At 34.6% G+C, this 19,617-nt stretch overlaps 1 protein-coding gene across 2 annotated transcripts in view; it reads left to right on the top strand.

Annotated features, from left to right (window-relative positions):
• Positions 1–12,450, top strand: part of LOC145259196 (uncharacterized protein SYNPCC7002_A1628-like) — a 29,348-nt gene extending 16,898 nt beyond the window's left edge. For both annotated transcript variants that reach the window (XM_080117023.1, XM_080117024.1), the window contains exons 6-9: positions 3,477–3,615; positions 7,955–8,097; positions 11,066–12,070; positions 12,279–12,450. In XM_080117023.1, the coding sequence (XP_079973149.1) occupies positions 3,477–3,615; positions 7,955–8,097; positions 11,066–11,089 (306 nt within the window). In that variant the 3' untranslated portion in view covers positions 11,090–12,070; positions 12,279–12,450. The remainder of the gene's footprint in view (positions 1–3,476; positions 3,616–7,954; positions 8,098–11,065; positions 12,071–12,278) is intronic.
• The last annotated feature ends 7,167 nt before the right edge of the window (positions 12,451–19,617 follow it).

The following is a 19,617-nucleotide window of genomic DNA, read 5'->3' as shown; positions in this document are numbered from 1 at the left end:
CCAGAGTTGATTGGCCAAATAAAGAATTTCATGGATAAGAACCATCGTGCATCTATAGAGACAATAAGTTCACAGTTTGATATCAGTGTGGGAACAGTACAAACAATTAGTTGCAAGGAACTGAAAAAACAAGATTTGTGTGAAGCTCGTCCTAAGGGTGCTCCGTCCTTGTCACAGACTATTAGACCAAGATAGGCATCAAAACAGTTCCTCACCCTCTCAATGGTCCAGACTTTGCGCCTTGTGATTTTTGATTATTCCCTAAGCTCAAAGAGAACCTTGGGGGCTGTTGTTATGAGAAAGTCGAGATGAAAGAGGCTGCGACAAGAATCATTGACACGCTCACACAGGAGAATTTCCATAAGGCCTTCTAAAAGTTGTTGGAACAGTACAAGTGCATTGCAGCCGGAGGAGATTACTATGAAGAGGACGAGAGTTTCATATGTGTATTATCGATAAAGGTGGCCATACAAAGAAGTCTGGAAACTTATTGAAGGCACCTCATATGATTATTTACCCTTTTTCCATTATTGTTCCTCAAATAGAACATAATTTTTAGTAGTGCAAAAGACATAATTTTATTCCAAATCAGATTTTTATCACATATTCACATTAAACACATTCACATTAAACAAACTCGATTAATCAGATTTTTATCACATATTCACATTAAACAAACTCGATTAATCAGATTTTTATCACATTAAATCGATTTTTTTTTTCCAGATTTCATACATGTTGCAAGCTATGATAAAATTATAACAAGTTAGAAAAGCATTTCATACAAGTTTTAAAATAAATTAAAATTGAATAAAAAAAAAAATTACCTTGGATTTATTTTATGTAATGTACATTCTGTTGCACTTTTAAAAAAAAATCATTGACAATTTTATATCTATATCATTAATTGCTAGATGAAAGATAATGTTTTTAAAGTGCACCAAAATGTACATTACATAAAATAAATCCAAGGTCATTTTTTTATTCAATTTAAATTAAATTTTTATACCTTACTTTGTAAAATTTATAAAAGTGCACTTTGAAGATAAATAAATTGCAAATTGAACCTTGTACCTTTATTTTTAAAGCCTATAATAAAAACATTTTGTTTAACAGTTTTCATGCATTGTATGAAATCCTTTTCTAACTCGTATCTTATCTTTTTAAGATTATATTTTAAAACCCTCCTTCTCTCTATTTCAGTTTGTATTTCTCCTCACACCACAACTCATTTTTTGCAACCCCCTCTTTGTAATACAGGTCTAAATAAGAAAATCTGAATTTTTTTTAACAAAAATTTAAAAATAACTTTTTTAGATTAAATTTTTTTAAACTTCTTTCAGAATAGAAAATCTTTAAAATTTAATAAGGAACATATTTCATATAGGTTTCATTAACAAATATTCAGTACATAACGAGAAAAAATAGATGAAAATTTCAAAAGGACTGTATGACTGGTTACGGTCAATAGTAGTCCTCGCCAGCGAAAGTCTTTGTTCTTATTCTATTATTATTCTCTCTTTTTCTCTCTTCCTACCTTTGCATATATAAAGAGGCATATCTGTAATGAGACTGAGACGAAGTTTGGATGAATGCTAAAAGGTGACTGGCTCGAATAGCTGCCCTCTTTCTTTCTTCCCTTCATTGGTTAGTTGGTTGTTTTTGTTTTACGGCATATCAACCCTTTTCGGGTTATTTAATGGCAAATCCAGTTATTTTGGAGAAAAAATTTTTAATAGAATATATATATATATATATATTTTTTTTTTTTTCAAGTCGGTTTCTATTTAACCCATAGTTGAGACCCTAACAGGTACTACCACTCCGGGTCAGAGTGGACCTGGGAGCAATGGCAATTAAAGGGTCGGCTCCACACTCCCCAAAGCCCGCAAGCTGGGGCCTTACCACTGGATATATCCAGGACCCCTTCATTGGTATTCATTCTCTCCACTTCCAAAAGCAAGTTAGTTTTCATAGGAATATGTTAACTAAAAATATTTTCAACCAATGAAAATCGTTTTAAAATCCTAAAATAACAATTCTGTGTTAAGTTAACCAAGTCTTTAAAGACAGTGACTTCGTCAATCGAATCAGTTCTTCCAGATGAACTCTGATTTCATTGGCAAAGTCACTTGACTGTCAGCATTTACAATACCCATTCTAGAAACCTTGAGTGCACCAAGTTAAAATTCCTCTGCCATTCTGAAAATAAACTCTCACACACACATACACACAACTTTGAAACAAACTTTCTATTGCTCTTATCTATTTCTTATTCAAGAACTTTAAAACTTCTCAACAAAACTTTGGTCTTTCAAAAATATATTTGCAATTTCTGTAAAATTGCTAATGTATAAATATATATTGTTCGTTAACTCGTGTCTTCATGAAATCCCATTGTTAAGTTAGCACTTGCTAACTGGTGACCTATTCATAACATTCATGTTTTTATCCATCGTTTTCATCCGCAAATTTAATTACATTATTTTTGCACCAACCTAATATTTCCAGATACTTTCCCAAATAAAAACGTGATGGTGCTCCTTTTCTCTGACCTCTGTTCTCTTGAATGTCACCGTCAGTTTGTGCATACGTTCTTTTTATAGTCTTCTTTACGATTACATCACTTTGCACACAGCTCAGAATTTGCATGCAGCTGTCATACACTATTCTGCACGAGGGTAGCATGTTCTTGTTCTGTCAGCCATGACTGGGTAGAAGTAATTGTATTTTGAATATTAAACGATCCAGAAGTGTGCAACTTACAACTGAATTTTCAGATTTCCAAGTTTAAAAGAAAGATTCTCGTGTTCGACAAGATACAACTGAAGATGGTTGGAGGTTACACGAAATGTTGTGAAAATGACACTCAGGATGAGAACAGTAGTCCAAAAAGTTCAAATTATATGCTGGTGCTACCAGATCAGGCTGTCTGAAGATATTGGCTTCCTGAGACGAAATGCACCTAACATTGATGCTTTTTTTTACTTCCTTTTGCAAAACTTAATTATGTTCTGCAAAACTAAAAACAGAAACAACAACTCAACTCCCCCTTTTCCTTCTTCTTTTCTCCCCTTTCTCTTTCTATCTACCCCACTTCCTGACTTTAATGTACCAAACATTAATAATGTAACCCTTTTCCCTCTCCCATTGCAAAACTCGTTCATGCTCTGCAGAGTAGGGAACAAAAACGAAAACATCAACTATAAAACAAATAAACCAAACACTACAAACTAGTGATTGAAGATACAAAAAGCTTTTGAAGAATAAAAACCTTCTACAAAATAACTGGATGCAACATAAATACTATTCCCAAAATAACTGGAATTGGCATTAAATAACCCGAAAAGGGTTGATACGCAGTCAAACAACCAAACCAAATTATGATTTATCATTCCTCATTTCAAAAATTCAAAAACGTAATTCCTGAATCTTTTATTTTATTTTTTCATTTTTAAATTTTTTTTTTCATCCAGGACTCAGAATATTTAGCTATTCTAAAAGACCACTTACCTCATATATTGGACACGTTTCGCCCTGATATTGTGTTGTACGATGCTGGAGTTGATCCACATGTGAATGATGAACTAGGAAAGCTGAATCTCTCTGACCAAGGTAAAAGATTTAAGTTTTACGATCAAATATAAAAAAAAGATTTGATAAACTTTGGAATATTCCACTGCAAAGAACATAAGACAAGTAATAACTTGACTCCTTTTTTTTTTTTTTTTAACCATGATACTGGATACTTTCCTGGATAAAACCTGATTCAAGAACGAAATGTTTGTATTTTTTTTATATGTACTGTTATTTCTTTAGATGTTGATATGTAACAACATATATATATATTTAATTATAAAACTCTGGACGTTGCTTGCTTTCTTGCTTGCTTGCATTTTGTCTTTGACAAAAGTTAGCTTCCTAAACAAAATGCATGAGAAATGCAGGTGTTGAAATATAAGAGATGATGACATCATGCCTTTAAAAGAAACAAAAGGATTTTCAAAAGTCAGTTTGAGTCAGATAAACCTCACAGACAGTATCTGACAATGTAGATAGAATCTAAGTGAATGTAACCTTCGATGTCTGTCAGGCTGCATCTCTCAGTTCTCAAATAGGACAAGTAAAAAAAGAATTAGGTAGTCCTCTCCACCATGAACAAAATTTCTCTTTTAAATACAACCCTTGAAACCTCGGCAAGTTTCCATTGTGTTTCCATGCTTGAGTGGACTGATTTCAAGTCAGAATCTCAACCACTGCATTAGAATCATGTCCCACAAATGACAGCACAACGATTGAGAGAACGAAGACGAGCGACCGCGCATGTATGTATAAAAGAGACTTTATTTGATTTATTTGGTTACCTGATTGCTCACTGGTGAAAACATGTGCACAGATACACATTTATGAAAAGACTGTTACATTTAACTGTTTTACTTTATTCTCGTTATGAACGTGTACTGAGCAAAGCGAGTCTACTAGTACCCTTTAACTCGATTTGTCTGTTATTCACCATTGTACGTAGAGACAAGTAAGGAAATGGGAACTTCGAGACAAACTTTCCAGCCGCAGGAAAAGTTCTTTACTTTCTTCATTTACCACACCAGTCACCGATACGCATTTAGCACTAATATGTCCTTTCTTTCTGACCACAACATCGCCTGGCTGTCAATAAGCAGAACCAGATACAGCTGCCTGTCAGTATATGGCACTAGACATAGTGGGTTCTCAGTTGAAGAGTTTGGAGAAAGGGATATTACATGCCTCTTGAGCGTCACTTTCCACTTTTTTTTTTTTTTTTTTTTTACATAGGCGTCACCACTTATCAAGGCCGAGAGGCTACTCAAGGATAAGGGGTAAAGAGTGAACAGTAGTCATAAGGTCAATATAATAATCAATAATAATTGAAGTTCGGTAAATTTGTTAACTTAACTGGAACGGCTCATCAGAAACTTGTTTACGTTGGACTTGAAGACAAGCATATTAAAGACATCTGGAAAGCAGGAAAACGGAAGATAATTCCACAGACATGCAGTTCTAAGAAAGAAGCTTTGTTCATGGAATCTACGTTTAGGTTTAGGCACAGATAAAGAGTGGGGGAAATTATTGATAGTGTTTTAAGCTAGACGAGTGTTTCTTGTGAAATTTTGGCGAGGGGGGGGACCACTTGCCAAGCATCTTCTTTTTGCCTTTTTTTTTCTCCTTCCCTTTACTTTGTGTCTTTATGCCTGTATATGCTCTGTGACATGATGCCTACGTCACAGCTTAAAATGCTGACTCTACGCATCATATTAATGGCAGAAACAGACTACATTACACAACTGTCTGTTGCTCATCGTTAGCTAAGATTATTAGCATAATTTCCGATCTTGGGCTAGAATAAATTGATGTTTGAGCATCTGAAACAAAATGGTAAAAAATCTCATGAATGTTTCCCCTTTATGATTGACCATAACCTTTACAACTTGACCATAACCCTAACCTTTACAACTTGACCATAACCCTAACCTTTATGATTGACCATAACCCTAACCTTTATGATTGACCATAACCCTAACCTTTGATTGACCATAACCCTAACCTTTATGATTGACCATAACCCTAACCTTTATGATTGACCATAACCCTAACCTTTATGATTGACCATAACCCTAACCTTTATGATTGAACATAACCCTAACCTTTATGATTGACCATAACCCTAACCTTTACAACTTGACCATAACCCTAACCATTACAACTTGACCATAACCCTAACCATTATGATTGACCATAACCCTAACCATTATGATTGACCATAACCCTAACCATTACAACTTGACCATAACCCTAACCATTACAACTTGACCATAACCCTAACCATTACAACTTGACCATAACCCTAACCATTACAACTTGACCATAACCCTAACCATTACAACTTGACCATAACCCTAACCATTACAACTTGACCATAACCCTAACCATTACAACTTGACCATAACCCTAACCATTACAACTTGACCATAACCCTAACCATTACAACTTGACCATAACCCTAACCATTACAACTTGACCATAACCCTAACCATTACAACTTGACCATAACCCTAACCATTACAACTTGACCATAACCCTAACCATTACAACTTGACCATAACCCTAACCATTACAACTTGACCTAACCTTTACAACTTGACAATAACCCTAACCTTTACAACTTGACAATAACCCTAACCTTTACAACTTGACAATAACCCTAACCTTTACAACTTGACAATAACCCTAACCTTTACAACTTGACAATAACCCTAACCTTTACAACTTGACAATAACCCTAACCTTTACAACTTGACAATAACCCTAACCTTTACAACTTGACAATAACCCTAACCTTTACAACTTGACAATAACCCTAACCTTTACAACTTGACAATAACCCTAACCTTTACAACTTGACAATAACCCTAACCTTTACAACTTGACAATAACCCTAACCTTTACAACTTGACAATAACCCTAACCTTTACAACTTGACAATAACCCTAACCTTTACAACTTGACAATAACCCTAACCGTTACAACTTGACAATAACCCTAACCTTTACAACTTGACAATAACCCTAACCTTTACAACTTGACAATAACCCTAACCTTTACAACTTGACAATAACCCTAACCTTTACAACTTGACAATAACCCTAACCGTTACAACTTGACAATAACCCTAACCGTTACAACTTGACAATAACCCTAACCTTTACAACTTGACAATAACCCTAACCTTTACAACTTGACAATAACCCTAACCTTTACAACTTGACCATAACCCTAACCTTTACAACCTGACCATAACCCTAACCTTTACAACCTGACCATAACCCTAACCTTTACAACCTGACCATAACCCTAACCTTTACAACCTGACCATAACCCTAACCATTACAACCTGACCATAACCCTAACCATTACAACCTGGCCATAACCCTAACCATTACAACCTGGCCATAACCCTAACCATTACAACCTGGCCATAACCCTAACCATTACAACCTGACCATAACCCTAACCATTACAACCTGACCATAACCCTAACCATTACAACCTGACCATAACCCTAACCATTACAACCTGACCATAACCCTAACCATTACAACCTGACCATAACCCTAACCATTACAACCTGACCATAACCCTAACCATTACAACCTGACCATAACCCTAACCATTACAACCTGACCATAACCCTAACCATTACAACCTGACCATAACCCTAACCATTACAACTTGACCATAACCCTAACCATTACAACCTGACCATAACCCTAACCTTTACAACCTGACCATAACCCTAACCATTACAACCTGACCATAACCCTAACCATTACAACCTGACCATAACCCTAACCTTTACAACCTGACCATAACCCTAACCTTTACAACCTGACCATAACCCTAACCTTTACAACCTGACCATAACCCTAACCATTACAACCTGGCCATAACCCTAACCATTACAACCTGCCCATAACCCTAACCATTACAACCTGGCCATAACCCTAACCATTACAACCTGGCCATAACCCTAACCATTACAACCTGACCATAACCCTAACCATTACAACCTGACCATAACCCTAACCATTACAACCTGACCATAACCCTAACCATTACAACCTGACCATAACCCTAACCATTACAACCTGACCATAACCCTAACCATTACAACCTGACCATAACCCTAACCATTACAACCTGACCATAACCCTAACCATTACAACCTGACCATAACCCTAACCATTACAACCTGGCCATAACCCTAACCATTACAACCTGACCATAACCCTAACCTTTACAACCTGACCATAACCCTAACCTTTACAACCTGACCATAACCCTAACCATTACAACCTGACCATAACCCTAACCTTTACAACCTGACCATAACTTAATGCTGTACTACCTTTTGTTGCAGGCCTCTTTGATCGTGACTATTATGTCTTAAAATTGTTAGCCTCACAAGGTATTCCATGTGCCACAGTAATTGGTGGAGGCTATTCTACCGACAGAGAACAGCTTTATATTCGACATACCATCATACACAGGGCAGCCACAAAGGTAAGCACATCTCATCAATTGTTTTCATAAGTCATCCAAGTTGAGTAAAATAAACTTCTTATTGATTAAAAATCATATTTTTAACGAACGGTAGTAATTGTAGTTAGTATTTATTTGCTTCCGCGAAAGCAAAATGTGCCACAAGGTCATTTTTAATGTGAGGGAAAACCAGCTCCCCCTCCCCCCCCCCCCAAAAAAAAAAAATAAATGGTAAAAGGGGCACTCTAGTAGGGATCAAAAATTATAATAATCGGTATAGAGGGTTTCCTCTCCATTGACCGAGACAAATTACCTTAAGAGTAGCATCTTGGCCTGAAGGCCAAGAACAGAAAAAATGGCAAGCCTTTTTTCCCTCCTCCCTCGCCTTTTGCATATAAATAGTATGCTGCACATATGAAAATTACATTCTAAATAAAATTTTTCTTGATCTCTATCTATACTATTATATAAAATGAACTTCGTCTGTGAGTTCATATCCTGTGGACTCGAAAACGGCTGGCTCGACTTTTATGAAATTTCATATGAAGGTACTTTATGTGCCTGTTCTTAGATAGTTTTAATGTCAGAATGTCGTAGATAAGTATTGATAATTGAAATAATCTGATAAAAAAAACAAAAAAACAGGCGATTTTGACCAAAGTTAACACCTTACACAGCCTAATATCACAATTGAATTTGAGAAGTTTTATTACCACACAAAGCCAAAAGGCTCAAGATATAAAAGCAACAATATGTTCTTTGAAATGACATAGGCATGTTCGAAACGAATGTTTCTGTTTAAAGCACAATTGAATCTTGATACTTGACGATTTCATTTTAAACTTAAATTAAAGCCATTATCACCACACAAGCAGTAAGGCCAGCCATATAAAATCAACAGTAGGTTCTTTGGCATGTTTGAAATGAATGTTTCTGTTTAGAGCACAATTGAAGTATAATACTTGACTTCTGCATTTTAAACTTTAATTCAAGTTATTATATAAAAATTATTTTAAAAATCAACAGTAGGTTCTCTACAGTGCAATGTAAGCTACAATATATTGTGAATTTAATCACCGCAGGCAATCAATCGATTTGATTGAAAAATAAGTGATTTCATTGTTTTCGATGACAATAAAAATATAGGAATGTGAAACATTCGTTGATCGTCATTTGATCCCAGGCAACGTCGAATACCCCTGCTAGTACATATATATCAAGCAAAAATAAGTATCATTACTGAACATTAGGAAAAATTATTGAGCAGAATTTTAATCTATTATATATAAAGGTAGTTATTTGTGTGGTTGTACACCTAAAAGTCAAAGAATACAAATCACACACCCAGAAAGTTCCTTATTTAGGACTTCTACCTAGTATACAATTGATGGGACGAGAGCATGCGACCCTCGTGTTCAAAATTTGGTGCAGATTCCAGAATCTGATAGAAAGATTCCTAAGTTCGACAAGATTTACCTGAAGAAGGTCGGAAATTATGCCGACCGAAACGTTGTGCAAATAGCACTCAAGATGAGAATAGTCTGAATAATCCTAAGAATAAAAATTAAAATCTTTGTAAGATTTTAGAAAGCCATTCTTAACATGGGGTGGGGGAATGCAAAAACTCAAATTCACTTTAAAATGATTTTTTTTTTTTTTTTTTTTAATACTATTAGATTAATTTGTATTTTTGGTGTACAATATTTTTTTCTGTCATAGGTATGTAAATCAGTTTTCTTCATTTGTTTTTTTCTTATTAGGAGTGGGGTAGTTTGGGATGTGGTAAAATGCCTGATCACTGTTTATAAGCAAATAATAATAATAGCTCCAGTAAACATCTCGCTGCTGATGCAATCCACTATCTGTATAAAAGCCAAGTACATTCTAAAATAGAATATAGTTGACACATCTGAGCAGGAGCTGCTCCGCGCACCCTATCCTGCCTTGATAAAGTTCAAAACTAACTTTGCAATCTAGTAGGTGATGCCCTTTCCTGCAACCTCTTTCCCATAGAAGAGACATTGCAGGCCTGTTTCTGCTCTATTGTTATTTTCATGACAAGTGCTTGACTGAGCTCCAATCTATGGTTCCCCATTGCTGGACTTTCACAAAAAACATTCGGTTAGCTACAACCACTATCAACAATTTCTCTCACTCTGTATCTGTGCTTAAATCTAAATGCAGATTACTTAAAGCTTTTTTGCCTAGAAATGTCCACTTGTGGAACACTGTTCCCAGCTGACTACAATATCATAAGCCTTCAAGTCTAATGTAAACAAGTTGTTGAACTGCCCCCTTAAATAATCTGAATTCTACCCAATCTACACCATTAACGACTAGTAAACTACCACTTTACATTCATTAACCTTTATCCTCGAGTGGCTATTGGGCCTTGACGAGTGGTGACTTCCTTGTAAAAAAAAAAAAGAAAAAGGTTCTGATTTTGTGCAGTGTATAATGTCTGGTTATGAGCAAATAAGAATAATGTAAAAAAAAAAACAAAAAAAAAATGGCTGCTGCATCTAATTATATGCTTGTAGGTCTCCTGAAGTACCTATTTACAATGCCTCCCCACGGGACAGAGTTAGACACCAGGGTCGTTTTTTAACGTGGAGAAAAGGTACAAAAATAAAAATTGTCTCAGTCGTGAAGGATTTCTCCTCCACCGAAAGAGAACAAGAAATAGAAGTGCAGCATCTGAGGAAAAGATACTACACTTTGATCTTGTCCCTGAAGTAATGAGATTTCTTATCTCATATGCAAATGAGATGCTGTTGGCTAGAACAAAAATGCCCATTTTTCAGAGATGGGCATGAATTTGGAATCATGAGCTTGGACAACAGTGTGGCAATTTTAACCACAAAAATTTCTACATGAAGGTACAGAATAGTTAACAATTTATTATTTAACTACAATGGACTAACACCATTTATTTATTTAAGTTTTGATGGAGGCTGTAAACTTATCCATTCTTGCCTTTCTTTTTCAGATTTGGAGTGAGAGTTTGTTATGAAGAAAAAAACAATTCTAGAAATGGTAAAATCTGAATCCTTGGAAAAATGCTTCTTACAAACTCTGCTATATGATGAAAAAGTTCTTTGTAGCAAAACCAGTGCTACTGGAACTGTTGGGATCTTGCAGTCGAAGTGGTTTGAACAGCATTCTTGAGAACTCCTCAGTATTTTTTTTTTTTTTTTTGTGTCTGCAGAACTCCCCCTATACTAAAAAAACAAAAAGAAACATCTGTATGACGTATGTACCTGTCACAAATCTATCAAGTAGTTTTATTTTTACAAAGAAAATCACTTTTAAGCAATTAATGAGAATTTGTAATCAATACAATGAAAAATGTCTCAAGTCTGAATTAAATTATCTCCCTTTGTTTGAGATTTTTTTTTTTTCAAACTGGTGGGTGAGACCGTGGCCTTCGTTATTAAGACGGTCTTGGTGAGACACTCTTCTGATACTCCTTAAATTTGATTTTCTTATTTAAAAATGAAACTACTTAATCAATTTTTATGTGATTTTTGGAATAAGATATTTTTGTTTCATTATGGGTATGTACATCAAACCTATTTTAATTTTTGTTTTTTAAATATAGGGTGAATTTTAAACAAACTTTTTTAATTTCTTGTCTCTTTACTTAAAATGTTAGCTAAAAATAAAGTTATAAAAAATGATATATTGCTTCACACGGGCATTATATTAGACCCAAACTTAAATTCCAACAAACTCCCAGTCTATTGAAAATTGCTATTATGTATTCGTTGAAGACTTGTATTCCTGATATTATTATCTACCACTCTATAATAAAGACCAATGTGCATTTTTTTGTATATAAATAAATATATATCCGTCCTGTAACACACACACACACACACACACACAAAATACTGCAAGAATCCAAGGTAAACAAGTTCTTCTTGAAGTGTCCTCTTAACTAATCAAATTCTATCCAATATTCCACCATTACTGATCTCACTGACCACCTGACATTCATTACCCCTTATCATAACACCTTAACTTTAATCTTAATTCACGTTAGCTTTTATTTATTTTTTTTTTTTTGAGTCGAATCATATAGTGTCGAATAAATTCACATTCTTATTAAAGTGAAAGCCCAAAATAATTAAAAAAAAAAAAAAGCCGGAACTTTAGACAATTCTCGACACAAATTTTACTGATCTCACTGACCACCTGACATTCATTACCCCTTATCCTCGAATGGCCTTTGGCCCTTGATAAGTGATAACTCCTCAGTAAAAAAAAATAAATAAAAACATTTCAAGTGTTTAAGGGAAAGCAAAAAGCAAATAGTATATTAGACCCCCCTCCCCATCCTGATCTTAAATAAATTTGAAAAGAATCGTTCACTATTTTGATAATGTGATACTTTTTTCTGTCTTTTTTTCTTTTTTATACCAATTAATACCTTTTTTCTTTATATTTAATTTTCCAGATTGAAACTTTTTTTTTATATAATTATTTATATATTATTATTTATATATATAATTATTTTTATATATAATTATTTATATATATAATTATTTATATATATAATTATCTAGGTGTTATTTTGTATGAATATTCGCGCAAACACTGGGAAGCATAATTTTTTTATTACAATAATTTTGATAGGCGGGTTGTACAAGCATTGTTGCAATATTAGAGTATGATTACAAAGATTTGGACAGTTATGTTTATGCATACAAGTAGGACCAGTGGAAATTCCACAGGGGACTGATTCATATGTAATATATTGATGTTGGTATTCTGTAGATGTTCAGTGTAAATGATGTGACTCTGATATTATTGTAGCTCTTTTGTTAAAACTGCAAAAGCATTTATCTAAGCGTAGCCCGGTCGTAAAGTACGCTTAAATATATTTTAATTCTTGCAGATTTTGCATATATTATTATAAAGTTAACGTTCTATCGATTTTATTTATTATAAAGTTGCGATTTTCAAAAAAAAAAAAAAAAATATTCATATCACTTAGGTACATAAGCTTGAATCAAAACCGAAACCAAAGCACATATATATACAGGGTGACCCCCCCAAAAAAAACTGGTCCCAACTCTAATTAGGCCCTGTTTCTTAGTGTTTTGTCCAAATGAAATGAAACTTTGGTCCTAACTAGTTTATTATATTGAAAACATCACATCAAAACACTAGGGTCTTTGGCCTTTTTTTCTCCGTTGACTGTAAAATGCACAGAAAAGCAATTGAATGTCCTGTTTTTTTTTTTTTTTTTGAGGGGGGGGGGCTCACCCTGTATATACTAGAAGTACCCGTCGTTGACTGGGTTCAAAAACAGCCTACAGAAAATGAACTGTGGTTGATGAAAGTATGATAGGTTATGAAAAGGAAGGGGTTGTAAAGAGATAGGTTTTGATACTCCAAAATTTTACCCTAAGCAAAATATGATGAAAGTAAAGATAATTTTCACAAAAATATATTTTTTTTATATCAACTTTGTTTTCATTCGTAGCCAACAGTGACCGAGAAAATGTTATATATATAATAATATAAATATATAAGAAATAAATGTTACCATAGTCAATAAAAGTTACTTTTATGGTTGAAAAGTTCATTGGTTTGTATTTTTAAGTAGTTTGTAAAAAAAAAAAAAAAAAATTTTTTTTTTTTTAATTCACGAACCAGTTTTTAAAAGAAATCAAAATGGCAGCGACTTTGAAATGGAGAGCCCCGTTTTCAATTTGAAGGAGGGGCACCTGAGCATTCTGTGTTAACAATTTAAGAGTTCCATCAACGTAAGGAATATTTATAAACATATTTTAATGTTTTCCGTTATTTTGTGCTTGAGAAATATTCTATTATGGCATGTGTAGTTTATATAAAAATTAATTTAAGTAGTTATCGCCTCAAATTTCGTTTTAATTTCGGTTTGCTGAATGGTGTAGTATTGAGCCGTTGGATTCAGGGTTGTACTATTATAATATAAAGAATACGCAGAAAGGGTTGTAATCAACTGAATTCCTTCTAGTACACTGACAAAAAAGCTTAACCTTTTTATTTTTATATCTATGTAAATGTTTTTAAGACACGTAATCCTGTGAGCAGGATTTTTTCCTTCATTTGACAAGATAACAAGTAACGTTCTTATTTTTTATTATTTATCTATTTTCGAAATAGTGCCACGTGCAAGTGGAGAAGGAAAAAAATAGTTATGCAAAATTTGTGTCGAGAATTGTCTAAAGTTTCGGCTTTTTTTTTAATTTTTATTTTGGGCTTTCACTTTAATAAGAACGTGAATTTATGAGGTGAATTTATTTGACACAATATGATTCAACTCAAAAAAAAAAATAATAAAAGTTAACGTGAATTAAGATTAAGTTAAGGTGTTATTGTGGACCCTCACGCCTTTAAAACAAACCTTGTTAAACTTTTTGACATATTTACCTTCTATGGAGGTCAGGCATGAACGAAAACCCAATAATTTTATTATACCATATTTCTTCAAACTGAAACATAATTATCAAAGTATACTTACGCAAATAGATATGAAAAGTCTTTGTTAAAGTTTGTGCCATATTTCCATGGAGTACAGGCGCGAACGCAAACCCCACAATTTTATTATACCATCCCTATTTAAGTTGAAACATACTTATCAAAGTATTCTTATGTACATCTATATCAAAAACCCTTGTAAACGTTTTTTTTTCATTTTTTATTTCCATACTTTGGGGGCCAGGCGTGAACGCACACCCCACAATTTTTATGAACCACCGTTTTGCCAGATCAAACATACCCATTTCTGATCCTCGATACATCTTCTATTATTATATGTAATCAGTATTTTTAAAATAGTCAACCATATAGAAGCCTATTCGTGACCAGACATGCACACATGTTCAGCTTTATATTATAGAAGATATATATAAACTTGAGTTCCTTCAGCTATAACCAAAGCTGAAACCGAAACCAAAACTTATGAAGAATCAAACCAACAGTAGGCAGCCCAGGTGGGAAGAGGTGTTATTAAAAAAAATAGTGTGGGAGTAGGCAGGCAGGCAGGCTTGAACTCGTAATGTGGAGAAGGAAAAAAAAAAGATTAAAAAACGTGACATCTTAGCTGATGTCTCCATGGTCCAACAAGAAGTCAAAGGCATTGAAATTAACCGAAGTTAATGACGATGACTTGCTAAAATGTCGGCGAAAAAAATCGACCCCTCCTTGTACAAAACAGGCGAGTTTAGGGTGAAGGAATTAATGTTTTGGGGCAAATTTTTTTATTTGTCATCTGAGACGTTGAGCTTCAAAACAATACCAATCTCGTTAGAATCTATTGTCTGTCAAAAGTTTTAACGACACACATGCATACATTCAAACAGACAGGTGAGATTTATATAATAGACTAGCGGGGGGTACCCTGCGTTGCCCGGGTGTTTGAAGGTGTGTATGTAGGAGAGGGTGACCCTGTTTTAATATTATAAAAAGGCACAATGTTAAAAAAAATTGGAAAAACCAAAACAAAGCAAAACAGCGAACAAACGTTTATAAAAAAAAAAAAAAAAAAAAAAAGTGTAAAGAGGAAAAAAAGTTAAGGTAGAAAGATAGGCTCAAACCCGAAGCATCGAGGCTAAGGCGGAAAAAAAATGCCCAACACATTACCCCTATGCCAAAGAGACATACACTTAATAAGGGATAAAATTAAACCTTTAAAAACACTTGCAGGTGGTTTAAACTAACGTCAATGTTTTCTAGGTCAAACATGTCATTGTCGTAGTAGCAGGAGGAGAGAAAATGAAGGAACGATTTTTTTTGGCACCCTCCTTGTAGAAAAGGGCCCAGTTTAGGGTGAAGGAATTAATGTTTTTGGCCAATCTTGCGATATTTGTCAGGCGAAGGTTGGAGCTTTAAAATGATACCTATCTGGCGAAAAATCCATGGCCTGTGTCGAAAGTTTTTACAAGACATACAAACATACACACACATACACACAAACATTTTCGCTTTTATGTATATAGATAATAGCCTACATGAGAGCTCATTGTTCAAACTCCTCGACTTAACATGAATTGGAACAAATACACTGAGAACATTGCCTAGGCTGCTGCAAAGAAAATGGGTTCTTTTTACCATGCTAGAAAATTACTCACAGTTGAAAGCATTTTATATCTCTGCAAAGCCACCATTTGGCCATGCATGGAATATTGTTGCCATTTCTGAGCTGGGTCAAGCAGCGAAGTCCCACCCCAACACAGTTGAGATCCCTAGATGTAAGAAAGCCTTCTACTCTAATAGCTTCTTCCCCAGAACTGCAGGACTTTGGAATTCTCTTCCAGTTTCCTGCTTCCCCAACTGTACTGACATGGAGAAGTTCAAGTGTAATGTGAACAGACATCTTGCTGCTAAACTCCCTGCAACTGAGGTCCTTTATAGTAGTCCCCTACATCAAAGTAGCAATATGCCTTATTTGGGGTGAAAATGTAATAAAAAAAATATATATACTGAATCACTTTCCATCATAAATTTCTGTCTTGATGCAAGAAGGGATATATACTCTGCTGATTCTGACTGGATTAATACCACCATTTTTTTAATCTATTTGACCAAGATGAGCATCAAGACAGTTCCTCACCCTCCCTATAGTCCTGACCTTGCTCCCTATGACTTTTGGTCATTCCTTAAACTCAAGGAAAACTTTAGACTGTTGTTATGAGATAATTGAAGAGTTGAAAGAGGCTGGGATGAGGATCATTGACATGCTCACAAGAGGACTCCCAGAAGTTGTTGGCATGGTACAACAATTGCATTGCAGCCGAAGGAGATTACAGTATCATATGTGTACTTCCAGTAAAAATGTCTGTATGAAAAAAAAAAAAAACTTATTGATGGCGCCTTGTATAAGGGTATGATCACAAATATTTTTGTTTTTCTACTTCCTTTTGTAAAACTTAATTATGTTCTGCAAAAACTAAAACAAAAAACACCTTTTCCCCCTTTTCCTTCTTCCCATTCCCCCTTTCTCTTTCTAGCTCCTCCACTTCCTGACTGGTTTCCTAACTTAAAATGTACCAAACATTAATACTGTAAGCCTTTTCCCTCTCCCATTGCAAAACTCATTCATGTTCTGCAGGACAGGGAACAAAAACGATAAAATCCACTATAAAACAACCAAACCAAACACTACAAACTAGTGATTGAAGATACAAAATGCTTAAAAATAAAAATCTCGAACAAAATAACTGGATTCGGCATTAAATATCATCTATTTTTTTTTTTTTTTTTTTTAAATTAATTTTTTCTAATATAAGTTGTTATATATATATATATATATATATATAAGATATTGCCATCCGAAGAAGAAATGCACCTAACATTAATACGTTTTTGTTTTTCTACTTTGCAAAACTTAATTATGTTCTGCAAAAACCAAAACGAAAATAACAACCCACCTTCCCCCATTTTCTTACTTCCCATTCGCCTTTCTCTTTCTATCTCCCCACTTCCTGATTGGTTTTCTAACTTTAAATGCACCAAACATGAATACTGTAACCCTTTCCCTCCCCGTCTCACTTATGTTCTGCAGGGGTGGGGAAGACAAAAATGATAAAATCCACTATAAAACAACCAAACCAAACCAAACCAAACTCTACAAACTAGTGATTGAAGATACAAAGAGTTTGAAGAATAAAACCTTCTACAAAATAACTGAATGCAGCATAAATATTATTTCCAAAATAATTGGATTCAGCATTAAATAACCCCAAAATGGTTGATATGCCGTAATACAACCAAACTAAACGGTTTATATTCACAACGGGATAATTTTCTTTTCTCTACAGATAAGTTATTTCTTTTGTGATCACTTTTTTGGATCTTTTTTCTATTACAAGAATGGCTCTACAAAGAGACTCCCATTTCCTTTTTACTCCACTTTGTGTGATGTGTATGCATGGAAGCGCTTAAGAATGGTGTGTACATAATTTCATCCAAAAATTCTTGAAATACTAGAATGCAATTTTCTAAGAGATAAGATTACACCCGAATCATTCGAAATTAGCTTTGCAGATTTCTCTAGAATCATGCCGGCGTTTGTAATCATCGATGTTATTGTTCGAGTCCGTGTTGGGTTACATTAGCATTATTGTTTGAGTCCGTGTTGAGTGGTATCAGCTAAGCTATAGGGTCCGTGCTGGTAAACGTTCTAATTTATATTACATTAACATAGCTTTTTTTCTGAGAAGTGCACGCCTGTAGAATTCTCTTCCGTTTGCCTGTTTCCCACCTGACTACAACTTGGACGTCTTCAAGTCCAACATAAACAAATTCCTGATTAATCGCCCCCCTTAAGTAAGACGCTTTATCAAATCTCCAATACCAACTATTACTACGATATTATCCCATTGATTATTGTACATAAAATAACCCTTATCCCCGAGTGGCTTACAGGCCTTCATAAGTGGTGATCCCCATGTAAAAAAATTTTTTTTTTAAATAGTTCGAGCCAAGGGTTCTCTTGCTTTTATTGACACATAAATTGAAATTAAACTATATATAGGCTATATTATGACCCTAGGGAATGACATTACATCTGTCGGGCTGAGGTGATTCAGGGTAGTCCTAGGAAATCCACCCTCCTAGGTGGTTGCTTCCCATCTTTCAGGTAAGTTTGTTTTACTGCCTGATGTGAAGGTGGGGATTTCAAGCCTGTACCTCTATTACAAGAATGGCTCTACACTCAAAACAAGGGTGGGAACAACATAAAAGAGCAAGAAAGTTCCTTGAGGAGCTTAACCAGGAGTATATAGAGAGTGATGCTTTACTTCAATCGCTCAAAAGTGGGAGACTTTCATTTGATGAAGAAAAACTCATTGTAGCCAGTCAAGATCAGGGCTTACTCACAAATGGATTTTAAAAAATGGCTGGCCTACAAGCAAATGGCCAGTGCAGATTTTGCCACTCATATCTGGATGCCCAATTTTATTGGCAAATGGTGTTTACACTGTCCGCCACCACAAAGTATGAAAATACCTCCATTGAAAGAACTGTTAAGAGATGCAACTTGACAGATCATCGAAATCTAGGAACATGAACCACCTCCGGTAACATTAAACAGAAAAGTGATAGTGTTCTATAACAAAAACGTACATAAAAGGCAAGATCATCAAGCCAGACATTGTAATATGGAACCAGTCCGAAAGAACTGTGCTCATTATCAATGTCACAGTCCCAAATGACTTTGGCCTTAATAGTGCTGAATGGGAAAAGATATCAAAATATCAGGACATACACAATAATCTAAAAACGATATGGTCTCTGAAAGAAATAAACATTATACCGGTTGTGATAGGAGCAACTGGTTTAATAAAAAAGAATCTTCATAAATACTTAGAAGCAATCCCTGGAAAACCAAGCTGTAACGAAATACAAATAGCAGCCATAAATGGAACAGTATCTATTCTTAAAAGAGCCCTCGGATATATATTTAAATCATAATGGAATCAAGTGCTAGCTCCAGGAGTTAGCTCCCTTGATCTCTTAAAACTAACTGAAGTAAAAAAGACATCTATA

The sequence above is a fragment of the Euprymna scolopes genome, chromosome 34, assembly GCF_053919585.1.
Source record: "Euprymna scolopes isolate OS-2025 chromosome 34, ASM5391958v1, whole genome shotgun sequence".
NCBI classification, from domain to species: domain Eukaryota; kingdom Metazoa; phylum Mollusca; class Cephalopoda; order Sepiida; family Sepiolidae; genus Euprymna; species Euprymna scolopes.
This window is presented reverse-complemented; position numbering and strand designations above follow the sequence as displayed.